Genomic DNA, 18,839 nt, shown 5'->3' on the forward strand with positions numbered 1-18,839 from the left:
TCTACACCATTGGAGCTTGCCTTTCATTTCTCCTCCGAGGATGGGAGTGATGCCATTGGCTATGGGATGCCTTATTTATTTATGTCATACCCGGCCTGATCTTTAGCATCCCATCTCTCAGTTGAGTAGGTACATGCACGTGCCCAGTACACAGCATTGGCAAGCAGTGAAGCGGGTCTTCCATTACTTGAAGGCCACACAAAAGTTGGTATTGTTCTATGGTGACGACGAGTCTCTACTAGTCTTGCATGCTTTCATGGACAGTAGGTTGTTGTGACACGAGAGTGTCCCATAGTGGCAACTGTTTCATGCTTGGATCCTCATGCATTTCACGGTTCATTAAGAACCTGCCTACAATTGTTACTTCTAGTTGTGAAGGTGAATACAAGGCAACCTTCACAGCTATCGTAGAGTGTGTTTGGCTCTATAAACTACTCGTAGATCTTGACATCAACCACCTAGCTTCTACTACCATCTACATGTGGGGGTTAAAGGCCACTGTACCTTAACCCTAGTTATGTAAAATACTCAAAGACATATATATATGGATGACATAGAAGATTAGGGTGTTATGCACCCACCAAAACTTGTGTGGCTCTCTCTCCTGGATCTCCCTGTCTCTCACCTTCTTCAGTTCTGCTTCCGTTGTTGAGATCTCTCAACTAGTATCAAAGCGCAGGTGTTCTAGTAGTTGAGCCTGGAGCCCAAAGTCTGTTGCTATAGCTCTATGGGAGGAAGGAGAAGCTCCGTTGAGTGACTTTACCTGCATCCTGGCAAGCAGAGACCTTGTAGAAACCTTTGGAAAGTTCTCTGAGTGGTTTTGGAGTAAAAAAGACGTTTTTTGATGATTCCCTTGTTCCTTTCGACTATTGAGAGTCTGGAATGACCTGTAGAGGCAATCATTGCCTGCTTTTGGTGTGGTGTTTACAAGTAGGCCAATGTGTTGGACCCAGTGATTGGGACTACGGTTTTCAAAACCGTCCATTCCATTGCATTTTGGAGGCCCAAAAATCCCCACTTGCTAGCTCTTGCATGATTCTGTGGAGATTTGGAAAAGTTCTGTCTCTTTGAGGCACCGAATTGTCTGTTTCTTTATCAAAAATCCATTCAAAGGTTCAAACCCTTGATTTTTGGATTATCGGTCAATTGCAAGGGTTGACTCCCCATTTCCCATTCATTGGTTGGGATTTTGGAGTTCCAAAGTAGAAGAGAGATATTTGTAGATTGTCTTGTTGAGTCCGATTATGCAATGATGCCCATGTTTTGAGGCATCTTGGGTTCTATTTTCACTAGCGATCATTGCCATGGGGGCATGATTTTTGAATTTACCTTATGCAAATCACTCAGGTTGTAGTCTGAGCCGTGTGTGCTCATTTGTGGTTTGCATTGGGTTGCATTGGATGTTTTATAGGCCATTTGTATGAATTACCTAGTTGGATGTGCTGATAGGACCAGATTGCCTTGTGGGATGCTTTATTGATGGACATTTAGCACACAGATGCTATTTTATGCTGAGGGACAGCTTTGACATGGATGTAGAGGTTGTGCTATCTATCTTGCATGTTAATGTCCACGAAAGGTGTTCTAGCATGGGAACCTACAACACTTGTACTTTCGTCACCGTGTGTGCTTGCAGACTCTACTCCACTTACACCTTGACTTTCCCGAATTGATCTACTTCGGATTTTTCCAGAAGATTGCCACTTCTCTGTCAAGGTGCAAGCTGCTGCAGGCAGCTCCTGGGGCCACACAATGCTGAATGCTCTTTCTTGAGTATTGAAATTGAAAGTGCCAATAGCGCTCCCACACAGGATGACCAGAGCTACCCTTGGTGGGGCTTGGACGCAGGACCGACAAATACACACCCAGAAGTTTGAGACTGGGGGCATCCTTTGGCGGTGTGTAAACAGCCATAGTTTGCAGTTTCTCTTTGAACACATGGATGGCGGCCTGAGTTACATTTCAATGTGTTCATGTCCTGCATTCAGGCTCAGTGAATTGGAGCTGATGAATGCAGAGGATTTTTTTGGGCTGTTTGTTCCAATTGTGAAGAATTCTTCTCCTCCAACAGTCGCCAAAACACATCCCGAAAGCTTCTTGTGATCGTGGTGAAAGATGATTTCTTCGGAATGCTCATCTTTGCTTTGGATTACTGATTGCAAGCCGCTGCTCGTCAATGCTTAATTTTGGGCTCCATCCGATCCCTCCATGGAACTATTGTCTCGTTCTTCGTCTTCTTATTGGTCGTCTCAGCCCTCTGTCGCTTCATTCAAGTCCTGGCCATGGAAGTGTGGCTGTAAGGCTTCTCGTTTTGATAGCATGAGAGTCCTTACGCACATAGACGAGACGGTACGATCGTTGCCCGATGATTATTTACATCCGATCGACAATATTATGCAACGGCCGCCATGGCCAAAATTGACAGAAGACGTGCCGAGCGAGCCTGCTATGATTTTGAAAAGCGGCTTCTTGGAGGCAGGGGACCAGCAACGGGATACCCTTGCACGCACACGAGTATCTGTTGAAGATTGCACAGCGGCGAGTCCAATTGGGGAGCTCGGCGTGGATCAGCCTCCGAACGAAGGATGGAATTTAGATACGTTCCCCTCCCTCTTGCGGAATTACGGTAAAACGAAATCTCTTTCCGATGGTAGACTTGTCCACGCTTACATTTACAGATATGGATATGATCGCAGCAAACTTTTAGGGAACTGTCTTGTCCAAATGTATGGGAATTGTGGTAATCTAGAGGATGCACGAGCCGTTTTTGATCAACTACCCAGCCCAGATTTGTATTCTTGGAATATACTGATTAAAGCGTATGCCCAGAATGGAGATCTCGATGCGGCGAGACTCATGTTTTGGAGAATGCCTCAGCGAGACGTTGTCTCTTGGAGTACTATGATCACAGCGTGTACTCAGAACGGGCATGACAACGAAGCTTTGGAACTCTTCCGTCAAATGCAGCTTGAAGATGTTCAGCAAGACAAGATAACCTTCATTTGCATTCTTGACGCATGCACCCACCTGGCAGCCGTAGAGAAGGGCCAGGAAATGCATGCTGCCATTGTTAACATTGGATATCAAAGAGATACTCTTGTGGGAACTGCCCTTATCAATATGTACGGCAAGTGTGGGCGCGTGGACAATGCAAAGGGTGTATTCGGAACAATGTATCAGCAAGATGTAGTTTCTTGGAGTGCCATACTGACAGCGTGCGCTCAGAATGGACAGGGGAACGAGGCTCTGGATCTCTTCTATCAGATGCAACTGGAAGGTATCAAACCCAACAAAATTTGCCTGATTTGTGTTCTTGATGCTTGTGCCAGCGCGGCGATGCTGGAAGAGGGGAAGAAGATACATACTTACATTATCGACAGTGGATATGGTTGCGATGTTGTTGTGGGAACCGCCCTCATTGGTATGTATGGCAGGTGTAGGAGTTTGGATAATGCAAGGACCGTGTTCAGCGCAATGGGTCAGCGAGATTTAATCTCATGGAGTACCATGATTGCTGCATGTGTTCAGAATGACCATGGCAAGGAGGCTCTGGAAGTTTTTCATCAGATGTGTGTTGCAGGGTTTCAGCCAAACATTATTACCTTCATGTGTGTCCTTGATGCATGTGCCCTGCTTGCAGCTGCCAAAGATGCACAACATGTCCATGCTGCTATTGTTAGCAGTGGGTGTGAACAAGATGTTTTTGTGGGAAATGCCCTAGTTAATATGTACACAAAGTGTGGTGACCTGGATAATGCGATAAATGCGTTTCAGAAAATGCCCCAACCAGATGTAGTTTCTTGGAGTGCTATGATCACAGCATGTTCCCAACATGGACATGACAATGATGCCTTGGAACTGTTTTGGCAGATGCAGTTAGGGCACATTGTGCCTGACAACGTTACTTTTCTCTGTGTCCTTGATGCATGCACCAGCTTGACAGACCGAGATGCAGGCCATAAGATTTACACTGCCATTGTTGAGAGTGGGTATGAGCAATGTGTTGTTATAGGAACTGCGCTTATCAATATGTATGGCAGTTGTGGGAGCCCGGAGGATGCAGGGGATGTGTTTGACAGAATATCTCAGCATGATGTAGCCTCTTGGACTGCCATGATTACAGCATTTGCCCAGAATGGACACAGCAATGAGGCCCTGGAACATTTTTATCACATGGGACTTCGAGGCGTGAAGCCAGACCAAGTGAGTTTTGTCTGTGTTCTTGATGCATGTGTGAGCCTGGCAGTGGTTGAGGCACAGGCCATTCATGTTGCTATTGTAGAAAATGGATATGAAGTAGATGTTTCTGTGGGGAATTCCCTTGTTAGTATGTATGGCAAATGTGGAAGTATAGATGATGCAAAGAGTGTGTTTACGACTTTGCCTGAGCGTGATGTAGTGTCTTGGACTGTGATGATCACAGCATGTGCCCATAATGGAAAGGGCAAGGAGGCCCTAGAACATTATCATCAGATGCAGCTTGAAGGTATCAAACCAAACAAAATCACTTTTATGGGTGTGCTTAGTGCATGCAGTCATTCAGGATGGGTAAAGAATGGCAGGTATTTTTTCAACTCTATGCAGTCAGACCATGGAATGACACCCACTGTGGAACATCAGATGTGTATGATTGATCTTCTTGGTCGTGCAGGACACTTGGATGAGGCAGAAAATTTGGTGAACAGTGTGTCCTGTGAAAAAGCTGCTGCTGTAGCATGGCTAAGCCTGCTTGCAAGCTGCAGAATTCATGGTGATGTGGAACGTGGAGTACGTGCCGCTAGTTCTTGTTTTGATTTGGATCCTGTGAATGCTGTACCATACATAATGCTGTCCAATATCTATGCTGCAGCTGGCAGGTGGGATGATGTGGCAAGTGTAACAGCAGCACTTGAAAATATTAGCGTGAAGCAAGCGTGAAGCAAGAGGGTGAGGACCAGGTGCAGCTGCATTGGGTGTAATCCAGTGCATAGATTCGCTGTTGGAGATGTGTCATATTCTAGAAATTGAGAGGGTAATATTGGACAAAAGAGAGGAGCCTGAGGGTGGTGGCTAGGATGCACGGTTGGTCTTTTGACAAGTAGCCTCATCATGACGTGCTTTCTTGGACTGCCATGATTGCTTTGGGTTTGTATGCACAGCTGCACCAGGAAGGCATCATGCCAGATCATCAAACTTTTGGCAGCACTTGAAGGCTTGTAGTAGTCTGGCAGCACTTGAAGAGGGAACAGAAGCTAATTCAAAATTTGTCAAAATAGGGTTCTTGGAGGAAGGCAGAGCCATCCACTCTCAGGAAGTAGTGAAGAGTGGATGCGAGTTAGTGTCTTTAGCAAATTGTTCCATGATAATGTGGTTTCATGGACTGCATATCTTGGACTGCATACCACATTATCATGGGGCAATTTGCTAAGCACATGCATCCCATCAGTTGGGGTGCTGGTTCTGCAACTTTATTGCTGGATGCACCAGAAGGATCATACCAGAACATCGAACTTTTTGTTGGTCCCCCCCTCAAATTGAAAGGAGGGAAACAAATTGAAGGGACATCTGTGAAAATAGTATGCCTGGAGAAAGGCAGATCCATCCACTCCCAAGTTGTGAAAACGGTCTTGAGTAGGATGTATTTGTGGGAAATTATTTGGTGGATCTGTTCGAGAGCATGGAAGATTTGGGACAAGTCTTTAGTGAATTCCCTCGTTGCGATTCGGTTTCTTGGAATACATGATCTCAGGGTCTGCTGCATGGGCAAGAACACAGCGGGAAGCTCTTAATCTTCATGCACAAATGCAAAAGCACGGAATGGGGCAACTTTTGCCAAGCATGCAGCAATGGTGCAGCCTTGGAAACAGGAAAGAAACTGCATGATGAAGCTAGCTGTCTTGGACTTGAGGCTAGGCAACCACTCTGATTGATATGAATGGTAAATGTCGGAGCATGGTCGATGCCCAACAGTTGTCCCGACAATTGTTTGAGGCATTGCCCCCAAAAGAATTTGTAACATGTAATGCATTGATCATAGGATTGTAGGATCCCGTAGGATAGAATAGATGCATCTTGCAAGAGGTGTGAGAGCGCAATGAAATCTCTATATTGATTGTGAGAGAGAAGACTCTCTTTTATAGAAAGGGGGAGAGGGTAATACCTTCCCTACATAGTGGCAATCAGCCCCTACATTAGTGGGAATCAATCCCTACATCAGTGGGATTGCCTTTGTCTTACATCATCACTTAGGTCACACACTAGACACATCATAGCACTTGATGTGCCTTTACAACACACACAAACACACATGTGACTCCCCTAGATGCACACATGCACCATAGAGCAAGCCCTTGATCATACTTACCCCAACAAAGCCCCCTCAAGGGATTGCCTCTTGCAGTGTCAAGGATTCATCTAGTCTCATAGTTTCTCATGCCATCTCATGGTGGTCAAGGATTAATCTATGGCTAGGATCTCATGCTAGCAAGGGTTCCCAAGGGTGTGAGGTTCACAGAAATGGGATAGTCAAAACACATATCACATGGCCTACATCATATGGTGACCAGAGGTGATTTACATAACATATTCTTTTTGGAGTACTACTCCAGGCAGAGAACGTCAAAATTTAACCAAGTGATGATAAACAAAAAAGACAAAGTGCCTAAGAAGCATAGTCTTCATTTTCTTCATTTGCTGATGGAGTTCTTCCTTCAGGCATAATTGCTTTGTTGTTGAAGTAGTCCTTGTCTTTAGCTTTTTCTTTTGTAGCCTTCTTTCCATTCACAACATTCCGTATCTTCTTTTTCATAAGCATAAACTTGGCTTTTGTTTGCCAAGTATGGAAACTAGTAACATCCAACTTCTCAAAAAAGGTCTTAGCTTCCATGGCAAGGTCTTACCCGAGGGCAGTGTCTAGTGCCTTACAAGTGAAAATATGAGCAAAAATAATCCTTCAAAGTACAAGCATTTAGTGTAGCAAAGACTTGTAACCAAATTCCATACTACAAATCAATGATGCTTTCACTTGCATGCTTCATAGAGGTGGCTAAATGAAAGTATTCCAAGCAAATCCAGGTATAGCAACTTAAAGGAAAGCTGTAGCCACAGTTGTACTGATGCTATTCAACACTTTAAAACATTAGAAATGCTAAAGTAGCATCTAATGTAGCATCAAACTCACAACATTGTCAAAATTGTCCAAAACAGAGACCAGAACTTGGAGGGTGCAATTCTCACAGCTCATAGCTCTATTCAAGGGGATTTTTATGCAGGAAGAAGGGCCTTATACCAGAGAAGGGCTACCAGCAAGGAGGGGCGCAATGTTGCATCAGGTCGCCATAGCCAAGCTTGAGAAGACCGACTGGTTTTTCGTCTGTTGCGCCTCCATTCCTTGTCCAAATGAGCTCAGATTTCAGCAGCAGCTTGCCCTCAGTGTCGTCCAGCACGGGCTCAGAGGAATTTACAGATAGGTAGGTACAGAGGCGGAATTGCGCGAAAGTTCATCGAGGAGTGTGAGTGTTGGCATTTCACATACAATCGAAATTTCACCAAAAGCTTGCAGCTGGAAGTTCGCCCATACAAGAGGAGTTTGCAGCTCAGAGGGTTTGGGCAATGGTCGTTTGTAGGCAGAGAACAGAGCTCTCAAAGATTTTGGGAAGAAGGAGGAAAATGGAGAAGATGAAGAAACTTGTACTTTATGCTAGAGATAGCATCTAATGCTAGGCTAGGCTAGATTTAGAACCTAAAGCTCTGATACCATTTGTAGGATCCCGTAGGATAGAATAGATGCATCTTGCAAGAGGTGTGAGAGCACAATGAAATCTCTATATTGATTGTGAGAGAGAAGACTCTCTTTTATAGAAAGGGGGAGAAGGTAATACCTTCCCTACATAGTGGCAATCAGCCCCTACATCAGTGGGAATCAATCCCTACATCAGTGGGATTGCCTTTGTCTTACATCATCACTTAGGTCACACACTAGACACATCATAGCACTTGATGTGCCTTTACAACACACACAAACACACATGTGACTCCCCTAGATGCACACATGCACCATAGAGTAGACACATCATAGCACTTGATGTGCCTTTACAACACACACAAACACACATGTGACTCCCCTAGATGCACACATGCACCATAGAGCAAGCCCTTGATCATACTTACCCCAACAAGGATATGCCTGCCAGGAATAGTCATCTCCCATGTGAACCCCTTGATGAGGATGACATTAGGGAGGAGAGACCTGCTGAAGACTAAGGTTTAAGAGGGTTGAGGCATGACATGGCCATAGATCTAAGGGCTGCAATGTGTGCATCACATTAGTCATGGGCAGCACATTTGGTTGCGACATGGGCAACAAACAATCATCCTTCTTGGGTTTGTGTGGAATGAGTAGAGCCTCATGCAGGGAACAGGCAGGGACACCAAAGGGTGCTGGATCTAGGGCAAAAAGGCCCTAGACCAGGTCGGACCTAGTCAACACAATTGCTAGTCTGTTGGTTGGTTTGGCTAACAAATGGAAGGGGACAGATCAGCCTCCCCACTTTTGTATAAAAGGCCTAACAGGCCATTGTAAAGATCACATAGGGCTCTTCTAGAAGCCACTGAATGAAGTCTCTAGGTAGGGATGGTCCCGCTGTGGAGTTCTTTCTTGCATATCGGGATGTCCTTACGCCTTTTTTATTGCATTTGATGAATTATGCCTGGCAAAATCAGCAAATGCTGGATGCCTGGAAGGAAGGGTTGGTTAAGCTGCTCCCAAAGAAACATATTTGTGAATCATTTGTTGATTGGCGGCCTATTATACTCATGCTAGTCATTTAAAAGGTGGTTGCCAAAATGGTGGTTGATAGAATAAAGGGTTTCTTGCAGGATGGTCTACATCTAATGTAATATGATTTCATACCTCGTAGAATATCACCGGTAATATTGCCAATGCCTATGTTGGGATAGAATATGCAAAGTACACTCACCAGGATGTACTTTTGTTGTAAGTAGACATCGCCAAAGCATTTGATAATGTATAATAGGACTTTATCTCTTAGACCATGCAATCTTTGGGATTTGGGAATAAAAGGCAGCATGTTATTTATTGGCTATATAGTGCCAGTAAAGCTACTTGCATTTTGTTTGGGGATATTCTGATTAGTGGACTTTACATCGCTGAATGAGACAGGGATGCCCTCTTAGTGCAATGCTTTATGCAATAACTACCCATCCGATGATTTGATATATTGATAATCTTGTAGCTACTGATGCCTTGCATGGTCTGGAGATAGATGGAAGAAAGCCCATGATTATGCAAGCATGTGCTGGTGATTCCTTCTTCACTCCAAAAAATATTGAGAGGGATCTTTCGCAACTCATGAGTGCTTTAACCTTGTATGGATTGGTTGTTGATGGTTTGTAGATAAACTTTCAAAAAGCAAAGCTTCTACCTTGGCATGCTAAAGACTAGCATTGCTCTTTGAGGCTTGGGAAAATTGTGTTGCCCAATCAGCTTATTCGTCATCTTGGTTATCTCGGGGCATGGATGGTCACTATTGCCAACAAACAGATGGGGTGCTTGCAAAGCTTAAAAAGAAATTGGAAGCTAGCCACTTGGGCACTTCATGTTCGACTTTGGATTGTGCAATCAATTTTGGTTGCCTATATTCAATTCTTCTCGCCTTTGATGATGTTTGATAACAAAGATATTACTTCTTTCATGTCCATTCGTATGGAGACTTTTTGGCACTCGAAGCACTACCGTAAGAGTAGTAGATTACTCTCTATGAAGCACCTCTATTACCAAAGATGTATGGCGGTTTGAATTCCCTTTTACCTTTGGAATGTTTTTGCTTGGAAAGAAATCCTTTCTCATCTCAAATGGCATGGTCGTGACTCTCTTGATGAAAATTTCTCTCATCTCTAATGACATGGTTAGAACTCTCTGGACTGTCTTGATGAAAATTCCTTGCGTGCTGAGGGTTAGGCCTTGTAGAAACCCAGGCGCTCTTATTTGATCTCATTTAAAGGGATTTAGGTGGTAGGTGATGTACTTCATGCCGATGGTACTTTATTATCCTTTCCATTCGCAGCCAGGTAGCATGAATTGGGGATGCATTATCGACCCTTTTGGCAATTTATTTCCCAAATGTTTCAATGTTTCTTACCGATACCTAAGCTGGAGCTTTCTTATCGTCTTATAAATTGGATTCTACACCGCCATGGTTCAACCACTCATACATTACGGTTGGTTGATGTCTTTATGGGGCTAGTTTGTATAGGGTTTTGATGCATCTACCTTGAATTTCAGACAAGGGAAATCAGCTTTGGTCTATGAATCGTAATGCCAAATGGTGGCAAAAAAGATTATAGTAGATTTGGTCCTACAAACTTCCTCTTTGTCAACAGGTTTTTCTATGGCGAGGGTTGCTTGGGATTATTCCTTTTGGTCAACTCCTATCACGCAGACATATGGCTCCTGCTGTTTGTCACAGATGTTTGGCTCCAAGGGGATCCTTACTCCACCTTTTTTGGCTTTTCCTTGTGACTCGTGACTCTTTCTCTTTCCTTAACAATGTCTATGAGCTGAGTTCCCTACTGCTTGCTTTGGCAAGCTTTTTTGGCTCTTTGGAATTTATCCACGTTGGAGGCAAGAGTTCGATCTTTTTTTCACTTGGGTTCATTATTGGGGACTCTCTGTGGCAAGATAGAAATCATAGAGTCTTTGGAGATTCTACTTTTTTTAGGTTTTACTACTTTCGGATGTCACTCAGGTAATCATTCTATGGTCGCCTGTCTGTTCGTCATTAGATAGATTACTCTGTTTACTTGCCTTATACTGAAATCTTCTGACATTGTACCCCACCTATAAGCCCCCAAATGAGGAGAGCTTAGGGGCTTGACACCTATATAATATTGTGGGTAGATGTAGGCTGCTATGGGAGCAGCAAGATGGCTACCGCATGGGCACTATGGGTGGCTGCATTAATGCACAGCAAGGAAGAAGGTACCTAAGCTTCTACAGAAGGTACAACAGCAGCGGGAGAGCCTGGAGCAGGTCAGCAGACAAGTAGGTCCATGGCAAATTTGGAACAACAGGTACAGGTCATACTGCAGCAGATACAAAGACTGCCAAGGGCAACTGGGCTAGACATAGAAGCAGTCAACAAGGGCTGCAAAAGGCACCCCTTACAAACATGCAAAACAACAACAGACTGATTGGGTTACGGGTAGACTAGTCGCCCAGTCTGCCCTACTGAGTGGATGAAGGGGGCATTGAGCCCTATATACGAATCCCCTTGAGGGGGGTTCTATCCATGTTTTTGATCCTCAGTTTGTAGAGCATTCTGTACCATGATCAATTAGTTTGAGGCACATTGAAGGCAATGTTGAGGCAATATTTGGTACCATGATCAATCAGTTTCGAGCATCATATAAACATCTATTTTGACTATCTTGTTGGCACATAATTCGATAAACATTTGTGTGTTACAACTTACAATTTACTTGTTTGCACTTGTTGGTGACTGCTCAACAGGTAGTGTGATCCATGGGCACCATCATTTAGCTGTGGGGGTTTTGCTACTACAAGCAAGCCTCTATATTTTAGCTAACGAACGAACTTTGTGTGTGTGTATGTGCCCACACGCGCATGCGAGAGAGTACACGTACACACATGTGTGTGTGTGTGTGTATGTGTGATATGCATGTGTGTGTGCATGTGCATGTGTATATAGACAATGTGTGTATAAGTCTAGCTGGCTTCTAATTCCATGAGATGTTGTAGAGAACCCGGGATTCAAAATTAAAGATGTAGACACGTTGAGAATTCATGAATGGCGAGCTCATGTGAAAGTAGACTGATATGCATAGGAGTACCCTTGGTAACCTTGGGGTTGTAACCTTGGAGATTATATGTCCTATTTCTAGCTGTCGAACACGTTGGAACTATAGGATCAATGCCCCACCTATAAGCCCCCAAATGAGGAAAGGTTAGGGATTGAAACCTACGTAATATTCTGTGTACATGAATTAGTAGGGGGGAGGATTGAGGCTGACATGTGGGAAGAAAGATGGCTACCATATGGGTAGCAATGGATGGATGCCATAGTGCACATAAAAAAAGAAGGTACCTGAGCTTGTACAGAAGATACAACAGTAGGAGAGCCTGGTGAGCATATCTACAACCCTTGCATTCTCAGTTTGGTATCAGAGCTTGAAGAGACCCTGGTGTAGCCATGAGAGCCCAGTATTGCTATAGAAAAGGCAGTAGGGGCAGATTTGAAGAAAGGGGGATAGACTAGAAGAAGGGGGAGAGAGATCGGGGAAGAAGGGAGGAGAAGGGGTAGGAGAGAGAGAGGGAGAGAATGGGAGGGAGTAGGGAAGAGAGAGAGTGAGTGAGTGTACGCAGGAAGGAGGAAGGGAGAGTAGATAGGATTTAGATGTCACATCCAAAGGTACATAGTAGGGGGTGGATGGGGACTTATATAGTCCCTCCACATTTTCCACTTAAAGGACCTATAACTTGGCCCTTTTTCCTCCTTCATTATAGCCATCCCTTCCCATAGAAATTTACCCTCAAATTTTCACAGCATGGCTGTCCAAAAGTGCAGCAAACAGCAACTACTAATCAATCCAGTAGGAGATAGGGGTGGTCCTAGACAATGCTTTCTGGGTGCCATGAATTTTCATCCTCAGGGAGTCCCTATCAATTGATAAGATACTCTACATAGGCCTTGTTTCGGAGTACATGGTCTTTGAAACCCACGATGCGCTCCGGAACATAGAGGATGTGGCCCTCTTCATCCATAGGTGGCAACTCTGGAAGAACATGGACATGCTGTCCAACATGTGGTTTTAGGGAAGACACATGGAAAACATCATGGATCTTGGAGGAATTGGGTAGCTCCAATTGATATGCTACCTCTCCAACCTTGCGGATGATCCTGTAAGGACCGTAATACCTATGAGCAAGCTTTGTGTTGGTATTACCTTTCAGCGAGGCATAATGGTTCTTATGGAGATGCAAATGCACATAATCTCTCTCTTTGAAAGACAAATATCTCTTGCGTTCATCCGCATATTTCTTCTGCTTGGCTTGGGCATCCTACATATTCCTTTTTGCCAACTGCAGAAGGGAATCCATCCTCTTGCACATCCACATCGTGATGATGTTAACCCCAAATCCTAATGCCAGATCTGCCATCGACTAGTACCTGTGAAAAATTTCATCCATTTATGCTAGCGGAGACAACTGGTATCCGCATGTCAATGAGAGGTATGGCCGCAATTGGCACTAATGCGGCATGAAAGACATCCACTTCCGATACCCCGATGACACTCCAATCAGCGTTTGTTGCTGCAAGAGTTTCTTATGAAATTGCGACACCAACTACAGCAATTGTCCCAATGAGATCTGAATGGGCACCTCTAGAAGGTCTTCCACACCATCTTTGTTGGGCCAGAACCCGCCGTTCCAGCTGCGTGTCTGCCATCGTTGTTTCTGCAAATCTTGGTTTTGGAATCGCCTTGGAACTCCTGGTACAACCTCCTAAGTTTCCTACATGACCGCAGGATGCGGTACGTCCTCATACTAGACTTTGTGGACTTTCCCTGCTCTCGAAGCATTAGGAAAGAAGGGAACTCATTTTGGGGCCCTCTAAGAAATTCACATTTACCTCTTTTTGTTGCACTCAAAATATGAAAAATGCCATAAAATATGGATACTTACTGCAAAAATGTCAGTCGAGTACTCAAGCTTCACATTAAATGGATATATAAGATACTTGATTTTTTGTGCAAAATCTGATGATTTTGATATCGCCAACGCATCCGGAGCGGGCCAAAATCCCCAAATCGACCTGGAGACATCGAAAACCGACGCCTGGAGGCCCGAAAAAGGGCAAAAAATGGGCGATTTGCACTAAAACGCGATTTGGCCATTGGCCAATCGACCCTGGAGACACCGAAAATCGACGCCCAGAGGCTCGAAAAAGGGCAAAAATTGTCGGAATGGGGGATTTGCACTAAAATGCGATTTGGCCAGTTGGCGATATTTTTGCCCTTTTTCGGGCCTCCGAGCGTCGATTTTCGATGTCTCCAGGGTCAATTTGAGGCTTTTGGCCCGCTCTAGATGAGTTGACTATGCCAGAATCATCATATTCTGCATAGAAAATCATCTTTTAAAGATCACGTATGTTAGACATAATAAAAGAAAAAGATTTTGAATATACTTTATCTTTTTACATGGTTTTTGGTATTTTTCAACGTTATGTTGGCCCTCTTCTGATTGGTCGAGAGCCTATTTTTCTAAATCCTAAAAGGCCCCAAAATGAGCTCCCTTTTTTCCTAATGTAGTTGTCAGCTTATCTTCGATGGGGGCCGCTTCCTGGACCCAATCGAGCACCTGTCGTCACACCGCCTCTTGCACAAGCCACTGAAGTAATGCAAGTTTCCTCTCGACTTTGGTTTGCGTCACTTTGCCTCCGTATCACTCTACCAGTCAAGTTACCACATTCGCCTCTAGTGCAAAGGTTGGGTCATCCTCCATGATTTGTGCCATAGAAGTGCTTGGAATCTTCCCCGCCATCTTCTGATGTTCTTGCTTTTGGCGATCCCATTCTTGAGCCTCAGGCCACCCATTCCACCAGTGATCTTCACCTACACAAAAGAAGCATGTCTTCGCTCGCATACTACCTCGTCCTTTGCCACCTCGTCAACAACCGCGACCCCCTCCACCGCCACCACTGGCTAGAGGTTGTTCCTAAACTTCCACGGTACCAACTTGCTGCACATACACTATTGCGGGCTCCGTAGCTAGTGGTTGTGGCCATTGAGGTTGCCCTTGTGTGCGTGGGCTATGTCCATTGTAGTTACAGTGCTCCGTTGTGTTTGTATTATCTGGCAAATCACACACCACTGGTGATTCATTGTGTACTCCATTGCGGAATGCCCCGGATTCCTCTAGTTCACACACCAAAGATCCGCATTCAGACATCCCACTGAGGGACTTGTGGATGCTGCGTAGTTCCCCTTCCCTCCTTTCGAGGTCTTTTTAGGCTTCTTTACCTCCTCTGCCTCCGATTCATCACCGTTTTCTTCCGATGAACTTTATGCCAAACTATCCACGTCCAACTCTTCATCACTATCCCTTCGTTTTTTCCTTGAAGACTGCTTTTTGGATTTTACCTGACTCTTGTATGATCGTCTGTGCTTCGCCATGCCCCCTTGTAGTGCTTCACTTGCCTGGATTGCCTGATTGATCAGGTTGTTCAAGGGTAAAGTGACCTTGTCCACTGTCGCCACTACAATCCACATGTCCTTGGCTAGGCCATAAATAAAATATTCATTCAACACCTCCACTAACGGTCGTTAAACCACTAGAACCTTTTGCAAAAGTTGGCAGTACTGAGCCATGTAGTTCTACATGTCTTGATCACCTTGTCTCAAGATCCTCAGCCCCTCCAGCGTCTGCGGAATCATTTTCTCCTTAAAGCCGTTGCAGAAAAGCGACCTTGATTTCATCGTAATTCTAGAAGTGGTCCGAGGCATACTCCGCCAACCAAAGTGACGCTTTAGCCTGCAACGTGGACTCAAAGACTGCCTCCTTCTACACTAGATCCACCACACCAGGCACATTGAGAGCATAAATTTTATCAAAATGGCAAATATGGGCATCTGGATCATCACAAGTCTTCCCTTGAAATTATGTATACTTCACATTAGCTGTTGCCATTGTGACTAGATTGGCCGAAATGATTGAGACAATCGGTGCCTACGACACTAGCCCCCTTGCTTCTATTGTTGCTTGTTGCAGGGTGACAAACAGACCATGAACCATTGACGAGACGTCACCTGTCGGTGAAGATGGCTCACTTAACACACGTGGACCCCGTAGAAAGGGATGCACCGCATCATCCACATGTAGATTGCAGTTGGCGATAAACAAGGCTCCTGCGCATTTACTTGCAGGCCACTCTGGCTCGAACCGGGCACCACTGTGTGGGTTAGTACCACAATTCAATGAGTGAGACGATCGATGCCTGAATGAAGCAACCAAACTTGATGAACCAATTTGCTTGCGAAATGGTGATCACCAAAATGAGCGTGCTAGGGTCGTGTATTCACCACCGCAAAAAGGTCCTTGAGCACAGTGCTAAGTTGTTCTCATCTTCGAACAACGAGTGCTTGCAAGTCTCGGGGGATTCACAGGGGGAAACTTATGATATCACGTGAGTGTACAATAGGGGTTTTTTTTGAAATGAGGCATAAGCTTATACATTAGGGGTGGGGGCCCTTTTTTTTTCCCCAATATTGAATTTAAGCTAGGGGGACCATGTCATATTTAAGAAGGGGGGACATAATATAGGTTACCTTGGGTAACTAGTCCAAACAAGTTTGATTTTGTGTATGGTTTTAAATAGTGATAGGGAAAGTAACCTAAATTTGCTTATTGTGTAATCTAAATGCTTGAGAAAGAATGTAGATTTAAGGAAAGGGGGGGACATAATGGAATTTTGGTGGTATCTTATAAGCTTAGATAGGGGTGTTTTATCATCCTACGTGGATCTTAAATAGGGGGTTTTCTTGAAGTTCATGCACGCAGGTGACGTCCCCCTTTAATGAAGAGTGAATCCTCCGGGTTGCAAGTTAGCCACTGGACCCTCTGGTCATGGGCGTGTCACATGTATGAAACGTGTCATATGCAAGTTAGCCACTGAACCCTCCCGGCAAGGATGACACAAATGGTGTGCCATAGGGCTTGATGTACACCCCACATGTATGAAACTTTTGAGTTAATTGTGGTGGCCAATGTGTAATGCCCTAAGTTGTAGGCACTAGAGAAAGAAGATAACATGAATACCCACACACACATAACACAGAATATGCAGAAAAAAATGAAGACACAGTGTATCCAAATATGTGAATATGCATAATGATCAAGAGACACTTGGTCTTGTGGATATACAACGTATGCGGTTGCAACCACTGACTAAAGGCTTGCGGCCACTTGCACCCCTTGGGATCTGTGCTAATCCCATAGGCTGTTAATGCCTTAACATTCCTAGCCATGTCCTTGCACTGTTTGTACATAGAACGAAGCTTTATACCTGCATTGAGAGGACCCAAAGGATCCCTATCATAAACTTTGTTGTCTTGGGGACACTTTCGGTGATAAGCACTTGATAGGTCTTCCTTCCTTACCCTTTTTCACCTGAGCCACTTGATTCTCCCCCAACTTAAGAGGAAAAGACACTTGATTCTACCCTGACTTAGGCGGCAAAGATGCCTGAACCTCGACGACTCCTCATGTACCACGTTGCCTTTTTGGCAATTTTCTTCCCACCATCTTCATGCAATCCGTTGTTTGGCATTTGACAAACTTGGGAAGGCATTTCCCGTGCGGCTTTATCCTTTCCTTTTGAACGTTGCAAAGTTGTTCTTGTGTCACCAGCTTAGACTGGTCTTCATTACTGCTCTTAGCGTTGATCTCTTGCTTTTCCAACGACACCATCGGGTTTGGTGTATATTCTTCTCTATCTCAGGATGTCCTTTTGTTGTCCATTCGCTTTAGATAATTTTTGGCAAAATGAGAATGTGGAGTGGAAAAGGTAACATGAGTTCGGAAATGGACCAAACCGCACATGCTATGCAACAATCACCTTGTCCCAAACTTCAATGTCAAGAAATTATAGAGTATCTTCACTATGGTCCCAGAGGATCCAAGCCCTCCTGACCCTATTAATGATGAATTAGACACCTGTGGAACCAAAAAGCCCTACCTAGAGAAGATGCTAAAAACTCCACAGAACTACTGAAGGGTGTGGGAAGACCCAAAAACTCTACCCAAACTGGACATTCATGAAACAAAAATTCATCTATGCTAAATGAGGGGCTCCATGGAATGACTAAAATAGTAGATATGGCAAACATGAACGACTTGTCCACCACTTCATTACAAAGCTCTTCAGAAACAAATCTAACTAGGAAAAACCTTTTCCCAAGAACCTAGCAAAAAGAACATAGCAATGGGGATATCACACTCATAAGCAAGAAAATCCTCCACCTCCGAGAGCATTGGAATCCTACCCGTGAAGAAGAAATACATCCCCCCCCCCTTAAATGCAAGTCATGTTAGCTTTCGTCCTTGCATGCACAAAAACTGGAGTATTGACCTCACCCTCAGGATTTCCCCCGTCCTTTAAGTCTTGTCAATCATTGATTCTTCCTCAGTATCGATGTCAATAATATCATCATAGCTTGGGCACTTCAGTTGCCCTTCTGCACTACCAGAGCTCTCAAGCATGCACAACCACAAGGAGCCTCACCTCACTGATCCCACCATCAAAATGGAGTTTTATTATGCCCATTCTTTAGACTTTTGGTTTTGTGTAAAGTCCAATTTCAGAGTTGGACTAAAGAAAAGTCCAAAGTGATGAATACTATGCTAATGCATTTTTTAAAACTAAGTTTCAAAACCAAAATTTAATGAAATAAACAATTGCTTTTGCTGAGATTAACTAACTTGCTTCATTTGAACTTTTTTTCCAAAATGGTCACCTCCACTCAATATCACGTAGTAAACTCCAAATTTGGGAACTTTACGATAATACATGGGTCACCTCCATACAAATATGGCCTAATAAAGCTAAAATTTCACCTAATTTGTAAGCGGTGACCTCCAGTCAATACATCATGGATAAATTTGTGAAAACATAACATATGAAAAGCATTTATTGAATTCAAGATAAAGGTGGTGTATAGATAATTGTTTGATTAATATCTTAGGTGGTGTGAAGATACACCATTTGTTTGGAATAAGGATCTCATTATATGTTACACTATGCTTCTGAATCTCATTCACAATC

The 18,839-nt window shown here is 44.1% G+C and overlaps 1 protein-coding gene across 1 annotated transcript; it reads left to right on the plus strand.

Moving 5' to 3' along the window:
• The first annotated feature begins 2,491 nt into the window (after nucleotides 1-2,491).
• Nucleotides 2,492-6,013, plus strand: LOC147900961 (pentatricopeptide repeat-containing protein At3g09040, mitochondrial-like). Its single transcript, XM_087375412.1, has 2 exons — nucleotides 2,492-2,626; nucleotides 2,830-6,013. Exon 2 carries the CDS (start codon nucleotides 2,857-2,859, stop codon nucleotides 4,915-4,917), a length of 2,061 nt encoding a protein of 686 aa, XP_087231538.1. The 5' UTR covers nucleotides 2,492-2,626; nucleotides 2,830-2,856; the 3' UTR covers nucleotides 4,918-6,013.
• Nucleotides 6,014-18,839: the final 12,826 nt, after the last annotated feature.

This window comes from Dipteris shenzhenensis, chromosome 6 (assembly GCF_047967505.1).
Source record: "Dipteris shenzhenensis isolate YYH24624 ecotype China chromosome 6, Dip_SZ_1.0, whole genome shotgun sequence".
In the NCBI taxonomy this organism is placed as follows: Eukaryota; Viridiplantae; Streptophyta; class Polypodiopsida; order Gleicheniales; family Dipteridaceae; genus Dipteris; species Dipteris shenzhenensis.